At 45.3% G+C, this 14,119-nt stretch overlaps 1 protein-coding gene across 8 annotated transcripts in view; it reads left to right on the top strand.

Annotated features, from left to right (window-relative positions):
• Positions 1 to 14,119, top strand: part of DEPDC5 (DEP domain containing 5, GATOR1 subcomplex subunit) — a 114,265-nt gene that overhangs the window by 46,417 nt on the left and 53,729 nt on the right. For 4 of the 8 annotated variants that reach the window (XM_066260055.1, XM_066260054.1, XM_066260058.1 and 1 more), the window contains exons 19-24: positions 619 to 655; positions 1,175 to 1,295; positions 5,973 to 6,193; positions 8,019 to 8,222; positions 9,863 to 9,998; positions 12,216 to 12,313. In XM_066260055.1, the coding sequence (XP_066116152.1) occupies positions 619 to 655; positions 1,175 to 1,295; positions 5,973 to 6,193; positions 8,019 to 8,222; positions 9,863 to 9,998; positions 12,216 to 12,313 (817 nt within the window). The remainder of the gene's footprint in view (positions 1 to 618; positions 656 to 1,174; positions 1,296 to 5,972; positions 6,194 to 8,018; positions 8,223 to 9,862; positions 9,999 to 12,215; positions 12,314 to 14,119) is intronic. The other 4 variants (XR_010729273.1, XR_010729274.1, XM_066260057.1 and 1 more) reach the window with 2 other exon arrangements.

Here is a 14,119-nt window from a genome sequence, read left to right as displayed (position 1 = left end):
GTCTGTCTGTCACTATCTATCCCTCTCTCTGACTCTCTCTCTGTCCCTGTAAAAAAAAAAAAGTGATAGTTCTTTTAGTTTTCTCCTCTTTCTCCTATTCCTTTTTACTCCATCAAATGGGGTGATCTACTGAGTACTCAGCTGTGGTGGGGGTAAGCAGGCAGGTGAGAAGGCCGTGGTGAAGGGAGAAGCATGCAGGCTTTGGGGTTGGGAGAAGCCTAGTCATCATAGGACAGGCACAACAGTGGACTGACTGACCAAGAGTCTGAAGAGCTGAGTTTGGATTTTGGCTCTGCCACCTGCTAATTGTGTGACTTTGAACAAGTCCTTTATTCTCTAGAATTTAATATCCTTACCTGTGAAGTGGGGTCCATGCCCCCACTGGATAGAATTGTGAGAGTGAACGAGTGAACAAGATGTGACATGGGAAGTAGAGGACCTAGCAGGGCCTGACACCATGGTATGTAGGTGTCTGGTGTTAGCTTCTGCCTTCCATCGGTTACAGTGAGGACCAGACATGGTCTCTGCCCTGGGGAGCAGCCACCTACACACTTTGCCTTGTGATAAGTTCTATTCTAGCAGAGAAGGGAATGATTAATTCTCTATTTGATTTTACAGCCTGCCTCTGAGAAAGCCAAAAATGGCCGTGATACTTGTGAGTATTTTTTCCTTTTGTCTCTTTTAGAAAGAGTCAGCCAACCCATGGCAACAAGATTATGTGAGGTCACATAAAAAGTTCACAGCCAAGTTGGGAGACCTGCGTTCCCCTTGTGGGACCTTTGGAAGTTTTCTTAACCACCTTGTATATTTTTGTCCTGTCAACTACAAAATGGATGATAATAAAACCTTGTTTTTCTTTTCCATAGGTCAATTGTAGGGGTCAGGCAGAAAGTTTCAAAGTACTAAACATATATATTAAAATGATACTTTAAAAGTGGGATCACAGAATGAAATGCTGCTATCACCTTGCCTTTATTTAGTACTATCCTCTTTCTCCCTCCTTTGACATAAGTCATTTATATCAACAACCTGATAAATGGGTTATTATTATCCCTTTTTTTTTTCCCATGGGGAGATGGTGATGATGATCACCTGCAGAATTTGATGAAGACCCTCTGAAGGCATGTGGCTGCAGTGTGCTTTGATGACAATTCATATTATTTGTGTATTTCAGCTCTTGGGACTCCAAAAGAATCTGAGAACGCCCTTCCGATCCAAGTGGATTATGATGCCTACGACGCTCAGGTGTTCAGGCTGCCAGGCCCCTCCCGGGCCCAGCGCCTCGCCACCTGCAGGTTCTGCCACATTCACTTGGGGGTGGATATAAAAATTGCTTAGGAAAATGTGAGCTCCTGCAGGGACCTTTATGAGAACAACCTTGAAAATGTTTTAAGTTAAAATTAGCCTAATAGGCCTGACCTGTGGTGGCGCAGTGGGATAAAGCGTCGACCTGGAACACTGAGGTTGCCGGTTCGAAACCTTGGGCTTGCCCGGTCAAGGCACATATGGGAGTTGATGCTTCCTGCTCCTCCCTCCCCTTCTCTCTCTCTCTCTCCTCTCTCTCTAAAAATTAATAAATAAAATATAAAATTAGCCTAATAGAAGCCATACCATACAGGTCATTAATGATTTTGTTTTAAGGATCTCTGGATCAGCCATTTTGGTAACTATATTTGCCATGAAGTATTGTCCCCAAACAAAGAGAGCATTATTTTGCTTTTTCTAGCCAAGAAAAGCAATTCACAGTTCTGGAATTTTCTCACTGGGCTGCCACTAATATATCTTTTTTTTTTTTTTGTATTTTTCTGAAGTTGGAAATGGGAAGGCAGTCAGACAGACTCCCACATGTGCCTGACCAGGATCCACCCGGCACACCCACCAGGAGGCGATGCTCTGCCCATCTGGGGTGTCGCTCTGTTTCAACCAGAGCCATTCTAGCGCCTGAGGCAGAGGCCCCAGAGCCATCCTCAGCACCTGGGCCAACTTTGCTCCAATGGAGCCTTGGCTGCAGGAGGGGAAGAGAGAGACAGAGAGGAAGGAGAGGGGGAGGAGTGGAGAAGCAGATGGGCACTTCTCCTGTGTGCCCTGGCTGGGAATCAAACCCGGGACTCCAGCACGCCAGGCTGACGCTCTACCACTGAGCCAACCGGCCAGGGCGCCACTAATATATCTATATCCTAGGGCCTAGAGTTTATTTTAGATTTTTTATTCCCAAAGGGCAAGAGACTTTTTTTTTTTTTTTTTTTTTTTACAGGGACAGAGAGAGTCAGAGAGAGGGATAGATGGGGACAGACAGGAATGGAGAGAGATGAGAAGCATCAATCATCAGTTTTTCGTTGCAACACCTTAGTTTTTCATTGATTGCTTTCTCATATGTGCATTGACCAGGGGCCTTCAGCAGACCGAGTAACTCCTTGCTGGAGCCAGCGACCTTGGGTCCAAGCTGATGAGCTTTTTGCTCAAGCCAGATGAGCCCGCACTCAAGCTGGCGACCTCGCGGTCTCGAATCTGGGTCCTTCCACATTCTAGTCTGACGCTCGATGCTCTATCCACTGCGCCACTGCCTGGTCAGGCTTTTTTTTCTTTTTTATTCTTGCCTTTTTTTTTTTTTTTTTTTAAAGAGACAGAGAGAGAGTCAGAGAGAGGGAGAGACAGGAACGGAGAGAGATGAGAAGCATCAATCATTAGTTTTTCATTGCGCATTGCAACACCTTAGTTGTTCATTGATTGCTTTCTCATATGTGCCTTGACTGCGGGCCTTCAGCCAACTGAGTAACTCCTTGCTGGAGCCAGCGACCTTGGGTTCAAGCTGGTGGGCTCTTGCTCAAACCAGATGAGCCTGTGCTCAAACTGGCGACCTCGGGGTCTCGAACCTGGGTCCTCTGCATCCCAGTCCGACGCTCTATCCACTGCGGCACCGCCTGATCAGGCTTATTCTTGCTTTTTAAATTTGCTCCATGGTATTTTGAAAATATAGTAATTGTGATATAGTCCGATTTACCAGTGTATTCATTTCTGGGTCCTATGTAAGATTAGAGATATATATTTTATATTTTCTCCTAATACTTAAAAAATTTTAAAAATGTTTTTCAATTACAGTTGACATTCAATATTATTAGTTTCAGGTGTATAACATAGTGGTTAGACATTTATAAAACTTCCAAAGTGATTCCTCTGTTAAGTAAAGTCTAGTACCCACCTTCTTCTAATACTTTATTGTCTTGGTTTGGGGCTTAGTTCATTATGTAGAAGTTTATGATTAATGTGTGAAACAGAGATCTAACGTATTTTTTTCTTCTTTTTTTTTTTTGTATTTTTCTGAAGCTGGAAACGGGGAGAGACAGTCAGACAGATTCCTGCATGCGCCCGACCGGGATCCACCCGGCATGCCCACCAGGGGCGACGCTCTGCCCACCAGGGGGCGATGCTCTGCCCCTCCGGGGCGTCGCTCTGCCGCGACCAGAGCCACTCTAGTGCCTGGGGCAGAGGCCAAGGAGCCATCCCCAGCGCCTGGGCCATCTTTGCTCCAATGGAGCCTTGGCTGCGGGAGGGGAAGAGAGAGACAGAGAGGAAGGGGGGGGGGTTGGAGAAGCAAATGGGCGCTTCTCCTATGTGCCCTGGCTGGGAATCGAACCCGGGTACCCCGCACGCCAGGCCGACGCTCTACCGCTGAGCCAACCGGCCAGGGCCTATTTTTTTTCTACTTGACCAAATTTACCAGATTTCTTTAATATTCAAACTTGATCTAAACACAACTGATTGTAACAAAATTGTCTCCTCACGTTGTGACAAATGAGCTTATAGTGGACACATGATTGTGTTCGTCCTTTTCCCTCGTCCCGTCCTATTGTCTCATTCAGAGAATGTTTGGCCCTTACAACAAGTCTATTAACATGTACACCTAGACTCTGCTTAGGGGCTCAGTAGTGCTTATCTTAAAATGCTTTCAGAGTCTAAAATCTGTGGTTTTCTTTTCTCTAATCAAAGATGGCAAGACCTGGCATTTCAGACACCCAGGTTGTGTAGTCCTTGAGGGTCCAGATCTTGCTTTATCTGTCATGCAGGGTTGGGCATATACTGTACTCAGATATGTACTGTTGAAATAGTGAACATGTAGTCAACCCTTGGGATCTATTTTCAAGCTCTGTTCAGGCTCTTACTTAAAACAGAATCCTTCCAGGTAGAAAGAGAACATCTCTGATGCCGGAGGGACAGCCCTATGAATGGTTGCTGACTCATTGTGGATTCTCCTACTCATTGGGCATCTCTCCTGATCCTTCTAACTACTGTTTCCAGGGGTTTTCCCTTAGGGAGTTTTATGTTGTAATCGGGGTGTACTGTTTTTTAAACTTTTATTAAGGAAATGTTCAAACATGTTCACATAGTGAGACTGGTGTCATGGACAGCTGTCAGCATGTTCTCAGTCTTGTTTCCTCACTTCTCTGCATTTTAAATTTGCTCGAGTATTCTGAAACCCTAGACATTCTATTTTTTTCCATCTGTAAGTATTTCAATATATGTCGCTAACAAATGAGGATTAAAAAAAACACCCCAAAATGGTACCATATCACTGTTACCCAAATAACATTAATTCTTTTTTGTTTGTGTGACAGAGACAAAGAGAGGGACAGACAGACAGACAGGAAGGGAGAGAGATGAGAAGCATCAGTTCTTCGTTGTGGCACCTTAGTTGTTCACTGATTGCTTTCTTTTTTTTTTTTTTTTTTTTTATTTTTATTTATTTATTTTTACAGAGACAGAGAGTGAGTCAGAGAGAGGGATAGACAGGGACAGACAGACAGGAATGGAGAGAGATGAGAAGCATCAATCATTAGTTTTTCATTGCGCATTGCAACACCTTAGTTGTTCACTGATTGCTTCTCATATGTGCCTTGACTGCGGGCCTTCAGCAGACCAAGTAACCCCTTGCTGGGGCCAGTGACCTTGGGTCCAAGCCGGTGAGCTTTTTGCTCAAACCAGATGAGCCTGCGCTCAAGCTGGCGACCTCGGGGTCTTGAACCTGGGTCCTCCGCATCCCAGTCCGACGCTCTATCCACTGCGCCACCGCCTGGTCAGGCACTGATTGCTTTCTTATATGTGACTTGACCGGGGGCTACAGCAGAGCAAGTGACCCCTTATGCAAGCCAGTGAACTTGGGCTCAAGCCAGCAACCTTGGGCTTCAAGCCATCCACCTTTGGGCTCAAGCCAGCGACCACGCGATTATGTCTATGATCCCATGCTCAAGCCAGTGACCCTGCACTCAAGCCAGCACCTTGGAGTTTTGAACCAGGGTCCTCTGCATCCCAGTTTGAGACTCTATCCACGCACCACTACCTGGTTAGGCTACATTCATTCTTTATTATCTTCTGATAGCTAGTCCATATTCAGATTTCCTAATTGACTAAAAACTATGTTTTTACAATTGTTTTGTTTGAATTGGGATCCAAAGAAAATGCACTAGTCACGTTTGGTTGTAATATTTTTTTCTATGACCATAGAATGTCTTTCTTTTTTTATTTGGCTGATTGTTTCTTTATAAAGTTGAACTTTTCCTCTATTCTCTAAATTTTTTATAAACCGGCAGTTACCTCCAGAGGCTTGATTACACATAGTCTCAGTTTTTGGTGCAACAAGACTCCTCAGGTAGCGTTGTATACTTCCTCTTGCATCGTGTTGTGTGATGTCTAGTGTCAGTGATGAAATTGATCAGTGGTATTAGACCAGAACCATTACTTCTTTACAGCTATGATCGTAGGACTTCAGCCATTTGAGAACTGTCAGTTACTTCTCCCCTTTCTTACAAGCTGCTCTGGACAAAGTACCTGCTATATTATTTCCCACTCGTAGATCTCCTTGGAGATTTTGGTTATTGGTTTCTCAAGTAGCTTGGACTGGTGACAGGTTTTGGTGTTTTAATCTAGGTGGGCAACTTGCCTTACTTGGTGGTAACTTGTTGTCTCTCTCGGGTCAGGTCAGTGCGAGAGCGGGAAAACCACAGTCGAAAGAGTGCCAGCTCCTGTGACGTCTCATCCAGCCCGTCCGTTCCCAGCCGTGCGCTGCCTGCGGAGGAAGTGAGGAGCCAGGCTTCTGATGACAGCTCCCTAGGCAGGAGCGCCAACATCCTCATGATCCCGCTGCCCCACCTGCACCAGTATGAAGTCAGCAGCTCCTTGGGCTACACCAGCACTCGAGGTCAGAGAGCCAAAGTTCAGGCATAGCTTTCTTCCTGTAGTAAGGGAGGGGGTGGGGTTATGGCCAGCTGTGGGGTATAAGCCCCACATTTTAAACAGTTCCATGTCAGTGCAATGAGAACAAATCACCTGAGCTGTCTGTATATGTGTATGTTAAATTAATTTTGTCTCTTCCCTTTCTTCCCCTGTCCCTATAACTTCATATATTTCTGTGTGTTAATATAGAGCTTTTCTTGGGCCTCAGGTCAAAAGTGTTCGTTTATTTCCGTATTATTTCCACTTGTGCCATACTTAAACAGCCTCTATCCTATATTCCACTTCAAGATTTGTCCTCATGGTTACCTGTTAACCTGTCTCGCACTAGGGAACAAGAGTGCTGCTTTTCTTGTATCTTATTTTACCTATTCATCAGAACCAACAACTGCAGTACATAGACCCTTCCTCACTTTTTAAACTTTTTATTTAGAAATAATTATGGCTACATGGGAAATTGCAAGAAATAAATATGGGGAGGCCCTGTGTACCTTTCATTCATTTTCCCCAGTGGTGACAGCCTGTGTAACTAGAGGATAGTATCAAAACCAGGAAAATTACATTGGTGTAATCCACAGAGATTGTTGAGTGTTCTTGCGCACACAGTTTTATCATGTGTAGTTCTATGTAACCAGCACTGCAGTTCAAATCCAGAGTCATTACTTCACTGCCATGCTCCCTCGTGTACCCCATTATAGCTACGCCTTCCTACTAATTACCCTCCTTCTCCAAAATTTTGTTATTTCAAGAATGTCATATAAATTGAAGCATACCCCTCCTTACTCGGTCAGTGACTTAGGCATGTTATATACACACCCAGCCATCTCCTGTTGCCCTGGAAGGATTCCCAAATGGCGAGGAGTGTTTTCCATGACCCAGCATGTTGAAGGGGAAGCCATCAGTGTGGCCTCAGGATAGATTTTTATCCCTTAAGGCTTAGCATGATAGGCACTGTGCCAAGGGCCTAGGAACATTTTTGGCTGCTGAGAAAAGTCTTTTTGTGGTTTGTTTGTTTTTTTTTACTGGTTCAAAGTACAGTTATAAAAATGAATTCTAAAAGACAAAGGAGAAGATATTTAATTATATGACTATAGAAAATAACCTACATTTCCTATATTAATTCGTGTTAGTATTGAAAAGAATTTTAATACATTTGACAATTTCTGGGTTAGCTTTTTCCCACTTTCTGGAAATTTCTAAGTTTACGTGACAGTGACTCCCATTTTGCTGAAAATATTCTTAGAAGAGTCTGTTGAAAAAGCTAAATTCAACTAAGTGTTAATCCTGTAAAAACCCTTCCTATTCTACAAGCCAGATCTCCTCTGAGAAGGTAATGCTGGTCTTACTCCAAGTAGCTTTGCAAGGTTTCCTTCAAAATGATCTGAATAGTAGAATTGATTTCAACATCCTTTAGAGATATTTGGGAGTTTATTAGAAAAGACAGAAAGCATTTCACTGGACTATTATAAGGCAGTACATCCCTTAGTTTCTTGTTTCTCTATTTTATTTAAGGATTCTCACCCATCTATCCACTCAGTGTAATACAGGAAACAGCTTAAGGTTCAGGGTCTCTAGGCAATGTGTGGTCCTTCCTATCAAGTTTGAGTGTGATTTCATTGGGCCAGTCATTTGGGGACCAAAACTTAGTTTAGTGATTTTACTCATTTCCCTCACTGATGAGCATGAATGATGTCTAAGATTCTTGTCAGCCTTGGCTGATCGGTCTGCCCAGTTCTGGTTTCATTGTGGCTCTGTGTTCTCTCTTTGTGCCTCAACTCTATGGTGACTGGCAGATGTCCTGGAGAACATGATGGAGCCACCACAGCGAGACTCCAGCGCACCAGGGCGGTTCCATGTGGGCAGTGCAGAATCCATGCTCCATGTTCGACCTGGGGGATACACACCCCAGCGGGCGCTGATCAACCCCTTTGCTCCCTCACGAATGCCCATGAAGCTCACATCCAACAGAAGGCGCTGGATGCACACTTTTCCTGTGGGTAAGTTGATGGCTTAGGAAAGAGCCCTGTCTGGGAGCTCAGCACTAATCAACCCTGTGGCCTTGGTCAAATACCCAAACTTCTTGCACCTCCCCTGCCTTGCCAGTAGGATGGGGATAACCATGCCCACTTTGCCTGCCTCGGGGATTCCTGTGCAGATCCTGAAGATACACTTAAGAATGGGCTTTGTAACTGCAGTTAGCTGCGTCAACCTGAGGGCTTCATTATTCTGTTTGAAAGACACTGTGCTTTGCTTCCTGCTTTCTTTCCTAAGATTGATGTCCCCCATTCTTGTGTATTCTGTATTCCTTCCTTTCCTGGCTTTGTCTGGATATTGATATTACTGTTTTGGTCACACAGCTGTATGTTCTTTTGTTTTCTTCAAGGGTCTCTGAGAGAACTTTTTTTTTCTCCAAATTCACTTTTTCTGTTCTTTTTAATCTGTATTCTATCCTAAAGATGACAGTGAGGTTTTATAAAGCTGTGGCTAAAATTAAACTTCAGTTAATGGGCTCTTACTGGGCTGGAAAGGAACAGATGCATTAAACTCCAGGGTTTTTTTTTATGGAAGCCATTCTGCCTAATGCCTAGAAATGTCTATTATTATAATTTATTATTTTGTACTGTTTTGTACTTGCATTAGTTAAAAGTTAGATAAGTGAGCAATGAATCTGGTTCTTTTGGCTGTGATTGGGGGTCATTCTCAAACCCCTTGTGCCTTCCTTGTCTGTGCCATAATCATTCACATGGCTTGTTTCTTTCTGTGTCTCTTTCTTTCGGTTGTTACCTCCCAGCTCCCTTTGGGTTCTCAGGAGAACATCTGATGTTTCTTCCACGACTCTCTGCTCTTCTTGCTTCTGTGCCTCTCCACTCAATACATAACACTTTATGAACACTTTATGGAAACCATATTTTCCAAAACTGCAGCTTCTTGCCCACCTGGGCCCCTAATCGCTGAGGCCCTCCTTTGCCCCCCATGTTCTGTCTCCTCACGACATGCTCAGAGGTTCTTTTCTTTCCCAAGCTTGTCTGGGGGTCTCGCCTCTTCCACGCTTGGGTTTTCAGGCAAATCGTTTCCCCTACCCAGATATCCTCTCCCTCAACCCCTGCTAACTGTAACACTCTGAAACTCTCTTTCTCTAGGAAGCATTTTTTCCTAGCCTTGACTAATTCTGAGTTATCTCCTACTGGTCTTTTTTGCACTTTAGTATTCTCTGCTTCTTTGGTCACAGTTGTTGCTCTCTTACAGGTTGACAGCGCCATTGGTGTTTCACTTGTGTGTTCCTTTTCATTTGGTTTGTGTTAACCTTCCTGGGGAGGGGCCTTGTGTCCTATACTTCTATATTTATGGCGTCTTGGTTGCATGCATGAGACAGAGGTTCTTAAATATCTTCGGCTGAACAGGATGACAAACAGGCCACACAGGAGGATGAGTTCGGCTCGGGAGAGGAGATGTCCTTTGTGGGAACCAGAGGGTCACATGTATGTATAAATGTTCCTCTGTGTGTGTGGTCTGTGGTGTGCTCTTTCGATCTCTCCAATACCCGTATCGCAGCAGCCAGAGGGAGGAAGAGTGAAGCTAAGTGCACAGCACTAGCTGTCGGGTGGGAACGATGCTCAGTGGACCTTTGTCTGGGTAGGACCATCCGGAGAGGCCATCCAGATCCATCACCAGACCCGGCAGAATATGGCGGAGCTGCAGGGCAGCAGGCAGAGGGACCCAACTCACTCCTCTGCAGAGCTGCTGGAGTTAGCCTATCATGAAGCTGCTGGAAGGTGAGATGTGCACAGGGCTCTGGATGGCACCTTGAGAACACTCTTCGGCACCCAAGACAATGTGCAGAACAGACTGCTGACAAAATGTTGTGTTTATAAGACTCGAAGAGACAGTGTGAGATCAGGGTCTTCCTTTGTCAGTCAGTGTCATTCCCTTCCTTTGTCAGTCAGGGCTAAGTACAAAGCAAACAGCCTGACATTTTTGCCGGAAATGTTACGTAGGCCTGTTTTAGTTTGACGTGTCATTCAGAGCACACTTGTAAACCTCACACATGAATTACTTCTAATCCTCATTCAAGGGTGAAAACAGGTGCTGAGGTAGATGGTTCATGGTGTGTGTTTGGGGCAGTCTATGACTTCTGTCATTTTGGTCATTGAGAAATTTCACTGTTGAGTTTAGAATAAGTTAATGCTAAACACAGTGAAAATCAAGGTAGCTCAGTGGGTTAGAGCATTGTCCTGATACACCAAGGTTGTGGGTTCGATACCCAGTCAGGCACATACAAAAATCAACCAATAGCCTGACCTGTGGTGGCGCAGTGGATAAAGCGTCAACTTGAAAAGCTGAGGTCACTGGTTCAAAACCCTGGGCTTGCCCAGTCAAGGCACATATAGGAGTTGATGCTTCCGGTCCCCCCCCCCCCCGTCCTCTCTCTCTCCTTTCTCTCTATAAATGAATAAATAAATAAAATATCTAAAAAATGCTTACAGAGTACTAAATTAGGTCTTTAAAACAAAAATCAACCAATAAATGCATAAATAAATGGAACAAGAATTTTATGTCTCTCTCTTCTTCCTCCCACTTCTCCTCCCTCCTTCATTCCCTCCCTCTCTCTCTATAAAATTAAAAAGAAAAAAGGAAAAGATCAGTGTTTTTTTTCAATGTTTATTGATTTTTGCGAGAGACAAAGGGAGAGAGAGAAAGAGACAGGAACATCAATCTGTTTCTGTATGTGCCCTGACCAGCGATTAAACCAGCACCTCTGTGCTTTAGGACAATGCTCTAATCAACTGAACCATCCAGCCAGGGCTAAAAGGCCTTTTTTGTTTTTATTTTTATTTTTTAAAGATCTTATTTATTGATTTGAGAGAGGGGAGAAGCAAAATCATAGTTGCTTCACTTTAGTTGTTCATTGATTGCTTGTCATATGTGCCTTGACCAGACAAGCCTAGGGTTTCAAACGGGCAACCTCACCGTTCTAGGTTGACTCTGTATCCACTGCGCCACCAAGGTCAGGCAAAAGGCCTGTGTTTTTAAAAGTAACTCTTTTGAACCAGAATTCTGAATGTGTTATAAGCATGCTGAGACTCAGTACGGGAAGAAAATCATTTAAGCCTTGACAAGCATGGCTCACTGTCATTCTTTTAGGAAACATTTTTCTTTTTTTTTTTTTTTTTTTTTTTTTTTTTGCATTTTTCTGAAGCTGGAAACAGGGAGAGATAGTCAGACAGACTCCCGCATGCGCCCGACCGGGATCCACCCGGCACGCCCACCATGGGGCGATGCTCTGCCCACCAGGGGACGATGCTCTGCCCATCCTGGGCGTCGCCATGTTGCGACCAGAGCCACTCTAGCGCCTGAGGCAGAGGCCACAGAGCCATCCCCAGCGCCCGGGCCATCTTTGCTCCAATGGAGCCTTGGCTGCGGGAGGGGAAGAGAGAGACAGAGAGGAAAGCGCGGCGGAGGGGTGGAGAAGCAAATGGGCGCTTCTCCTGTGTGCCCTGGCCGGGAATCGAACCCGGGTCCTCCGCACGCTAGGCCGACGCTCTACCGCTGAGCCAACCGGCCAGGACCAGGAAACATTTTTCAAAGAGCAATTTTTGGCCCCCTTTTCTCTCACCCCACCATACCATGGGACGGATGAGGGATACAGACAGATGTGACCATCTTTACGAGATTCACTTGGTACCTCCGTTCAGTCACCTCACATCTTCCTGTCGGTGTTAGTAGGGGAGGCTTAGGACAAAAAGGGCCGACGGTCTAGCACGGCAATGGCAGCTAAGGTGCAAGGGCAGGAGGAGCTGGTCACAGGAGGCCAGAGCTGGCTCACGAGCCGAGGGCCGCGGCCTGGGAGCCTGTGCTGTGGGTCCCAGTGGTTGCCAGCCTGTGTGCCTGAGTAGTCAGACCTGTTTTTTGTGAAAACCCCCGGAATACAGGGTGAGCAGGATAAAAGAGGTGAATCTGCATTAAGCCAGGCTGGGCTCTGTTCTCTGCAGGCACAGCACTCCTCGCCAGCCTGGCGACAGCATGTCCTTCTTGAACTTCAGTGGAACAGAAGAGCTTTCGGTCAACCTGCTTAGCAACAGTGGTGCAGGTAACCAGTCCAAGAGGTAACAGACTTGGGATGCTCAGAGCAGGCTCACATCTAGAACTGTCTGAGGACCAGAAAAGAAGGGCCACGTCTATTTTGGGATCATTTCAGCCACAATTTTGGGTGACCTATTTAGAAGCAGTGCTTTAAAATGCATAGAATTATAAATGGGCTAAACGTTACATTTTTAGCCGGGAACATGCTGGTCAAGCCACATTTATCATCAGTCTGTGAGTCGTGATTGAGGGCGGCTTATGAACTTGGCATTGAGGTCAACACCAGGGCCAGAGCAGGAGTGATTTCTGCTCCAGAAGAGCTTTCAGCTGCGTGTGTGGGGGCGGGGGCAAACCCACCTCCATAGAAACAGGAGAGGCCCAGAGGCGAACAGTGTGGTACTTTGTCCTCTTACTTCTTTGCATAGAGTAGTCTCACTGTACGGAATATGCTTTTTCTCTAGCTTCAGTCCCTGATTCTGCCTGGGAGATCTCAGCCCACTCTTTATGCATCAGCTCCAACAATGCCTCTTCTTTGAAGCCCTGTCTGGTGCTTCTCTCTGCTCCCCACCCTTCCCAGGAGACGTGAGGCACTTCTCTCTACAGCTTCACGCACATAGAGAAACCAAGTTGTACACTTGGCACACCCTGACCCCACTGCTTCCATGCTTGTCTCTCCGCTGGATTAAAAGAGCTTCTCTTGATTCATCCCCACATTGTTTAGCACACTGTTGACAAATGAACTTATACTTTCAAGACCAAGCTGCCGTATGTGAGAAGTATCTTACTGACCTCAAAAATTATTCTAATTGGTGTACAAGTGTTCAGTTACATAAATATGTCCTAGAATGTTTAGCTTCTTAGAGAAGGTATTGGGTTCTTTTTCTAGTCAAGGTCCTGTAGTTAAGTGGGGTCATCCTTACTCTTGCCCAGTCCCTTTATGACCAGTAGCATTGTTTTCACAGGGGCCAGGGGTCATCAGGAGGTGGTCTGTAGCATTGGCTTCATGGAAATTGAACTCCCATCTTTGATTTTGTGCTTCCTGATCAAATGTGTTAGCCAGCCACAGAAAGAAATTAGACAAAATCATTCTAATTTTTGTTACCATGTGCAATAACCAAGTAATGTCTTTGTTATCATGTGCAATAACCAACTAATGTCAGATTTATCTTCAGGATCTATCTGGACTCTTTCCATGTGTCATCACCTCCACCAGTCCTAGCTCGGTCCATACCAGTCCTAGCTCGGTCCATACCAGTCCTAGCTCGGTCCAACATAGTATCCATCATCCTTTGCCTGAATTATCTCAGTAGCCTGCTAACTGCCCTTCCATATAGTTTATTTTCAGCACAGCAATTCAAGATGACCCTTCAAAACTGGAAGCTGGATTGTGAAACTTATCTGCACAAAATCCTCTGAGGGCTTCCTAGTGTACTCGGAGTAAAAGCCATTATTGGCATTGCAGTAGCCAACAGAGCCCCTTGCATCATGTGGTCCCTTCACCCTCTCACTTCACTCCAGCGGTTCCCCAAATATCAAGCCCACTCAGAATCTGGGTCCGTTTTCTTGCTCTACCCTCTGCTCTGCCCTTATACCAGAGAGCTTCGTGGCTGAGGTCCATCAATCTGAGTTCGCCCAGGACAGTCCTGGTTTAAATTCCTTGTTCTATATGATTTTTTTTTTTTTTTTTTGTATTTTTCTGAAGCTGGAAACTGGAAGAGACAGTCAGACAGACTCCTGCATGCGCCTGACCAGGATCTACCCGGCACGCCCACCAGGGGCGATGCTCTGCCCACCAGGGGGCAATGCTCTGCCC

This window comes from Saccopteryx bilineata, chromosome 2 (genome assembly GCF_036850765.1).
Source record: "Saccopteryx bilineata isolate mSacBil1 chromosome 2, mSacBil1_pri_phased_curated, whole genome shotgun sequence".
Lineage (NCBI taxonomy): Eukaryota > Metazoa > Chordata > Mammalia > Chiroptera > Emballonuridae > Saccopteryx > Saccopteryx bilineata.
This window is presented reverse-complemented; position numbering and strand designations above follow the sequence as displayed.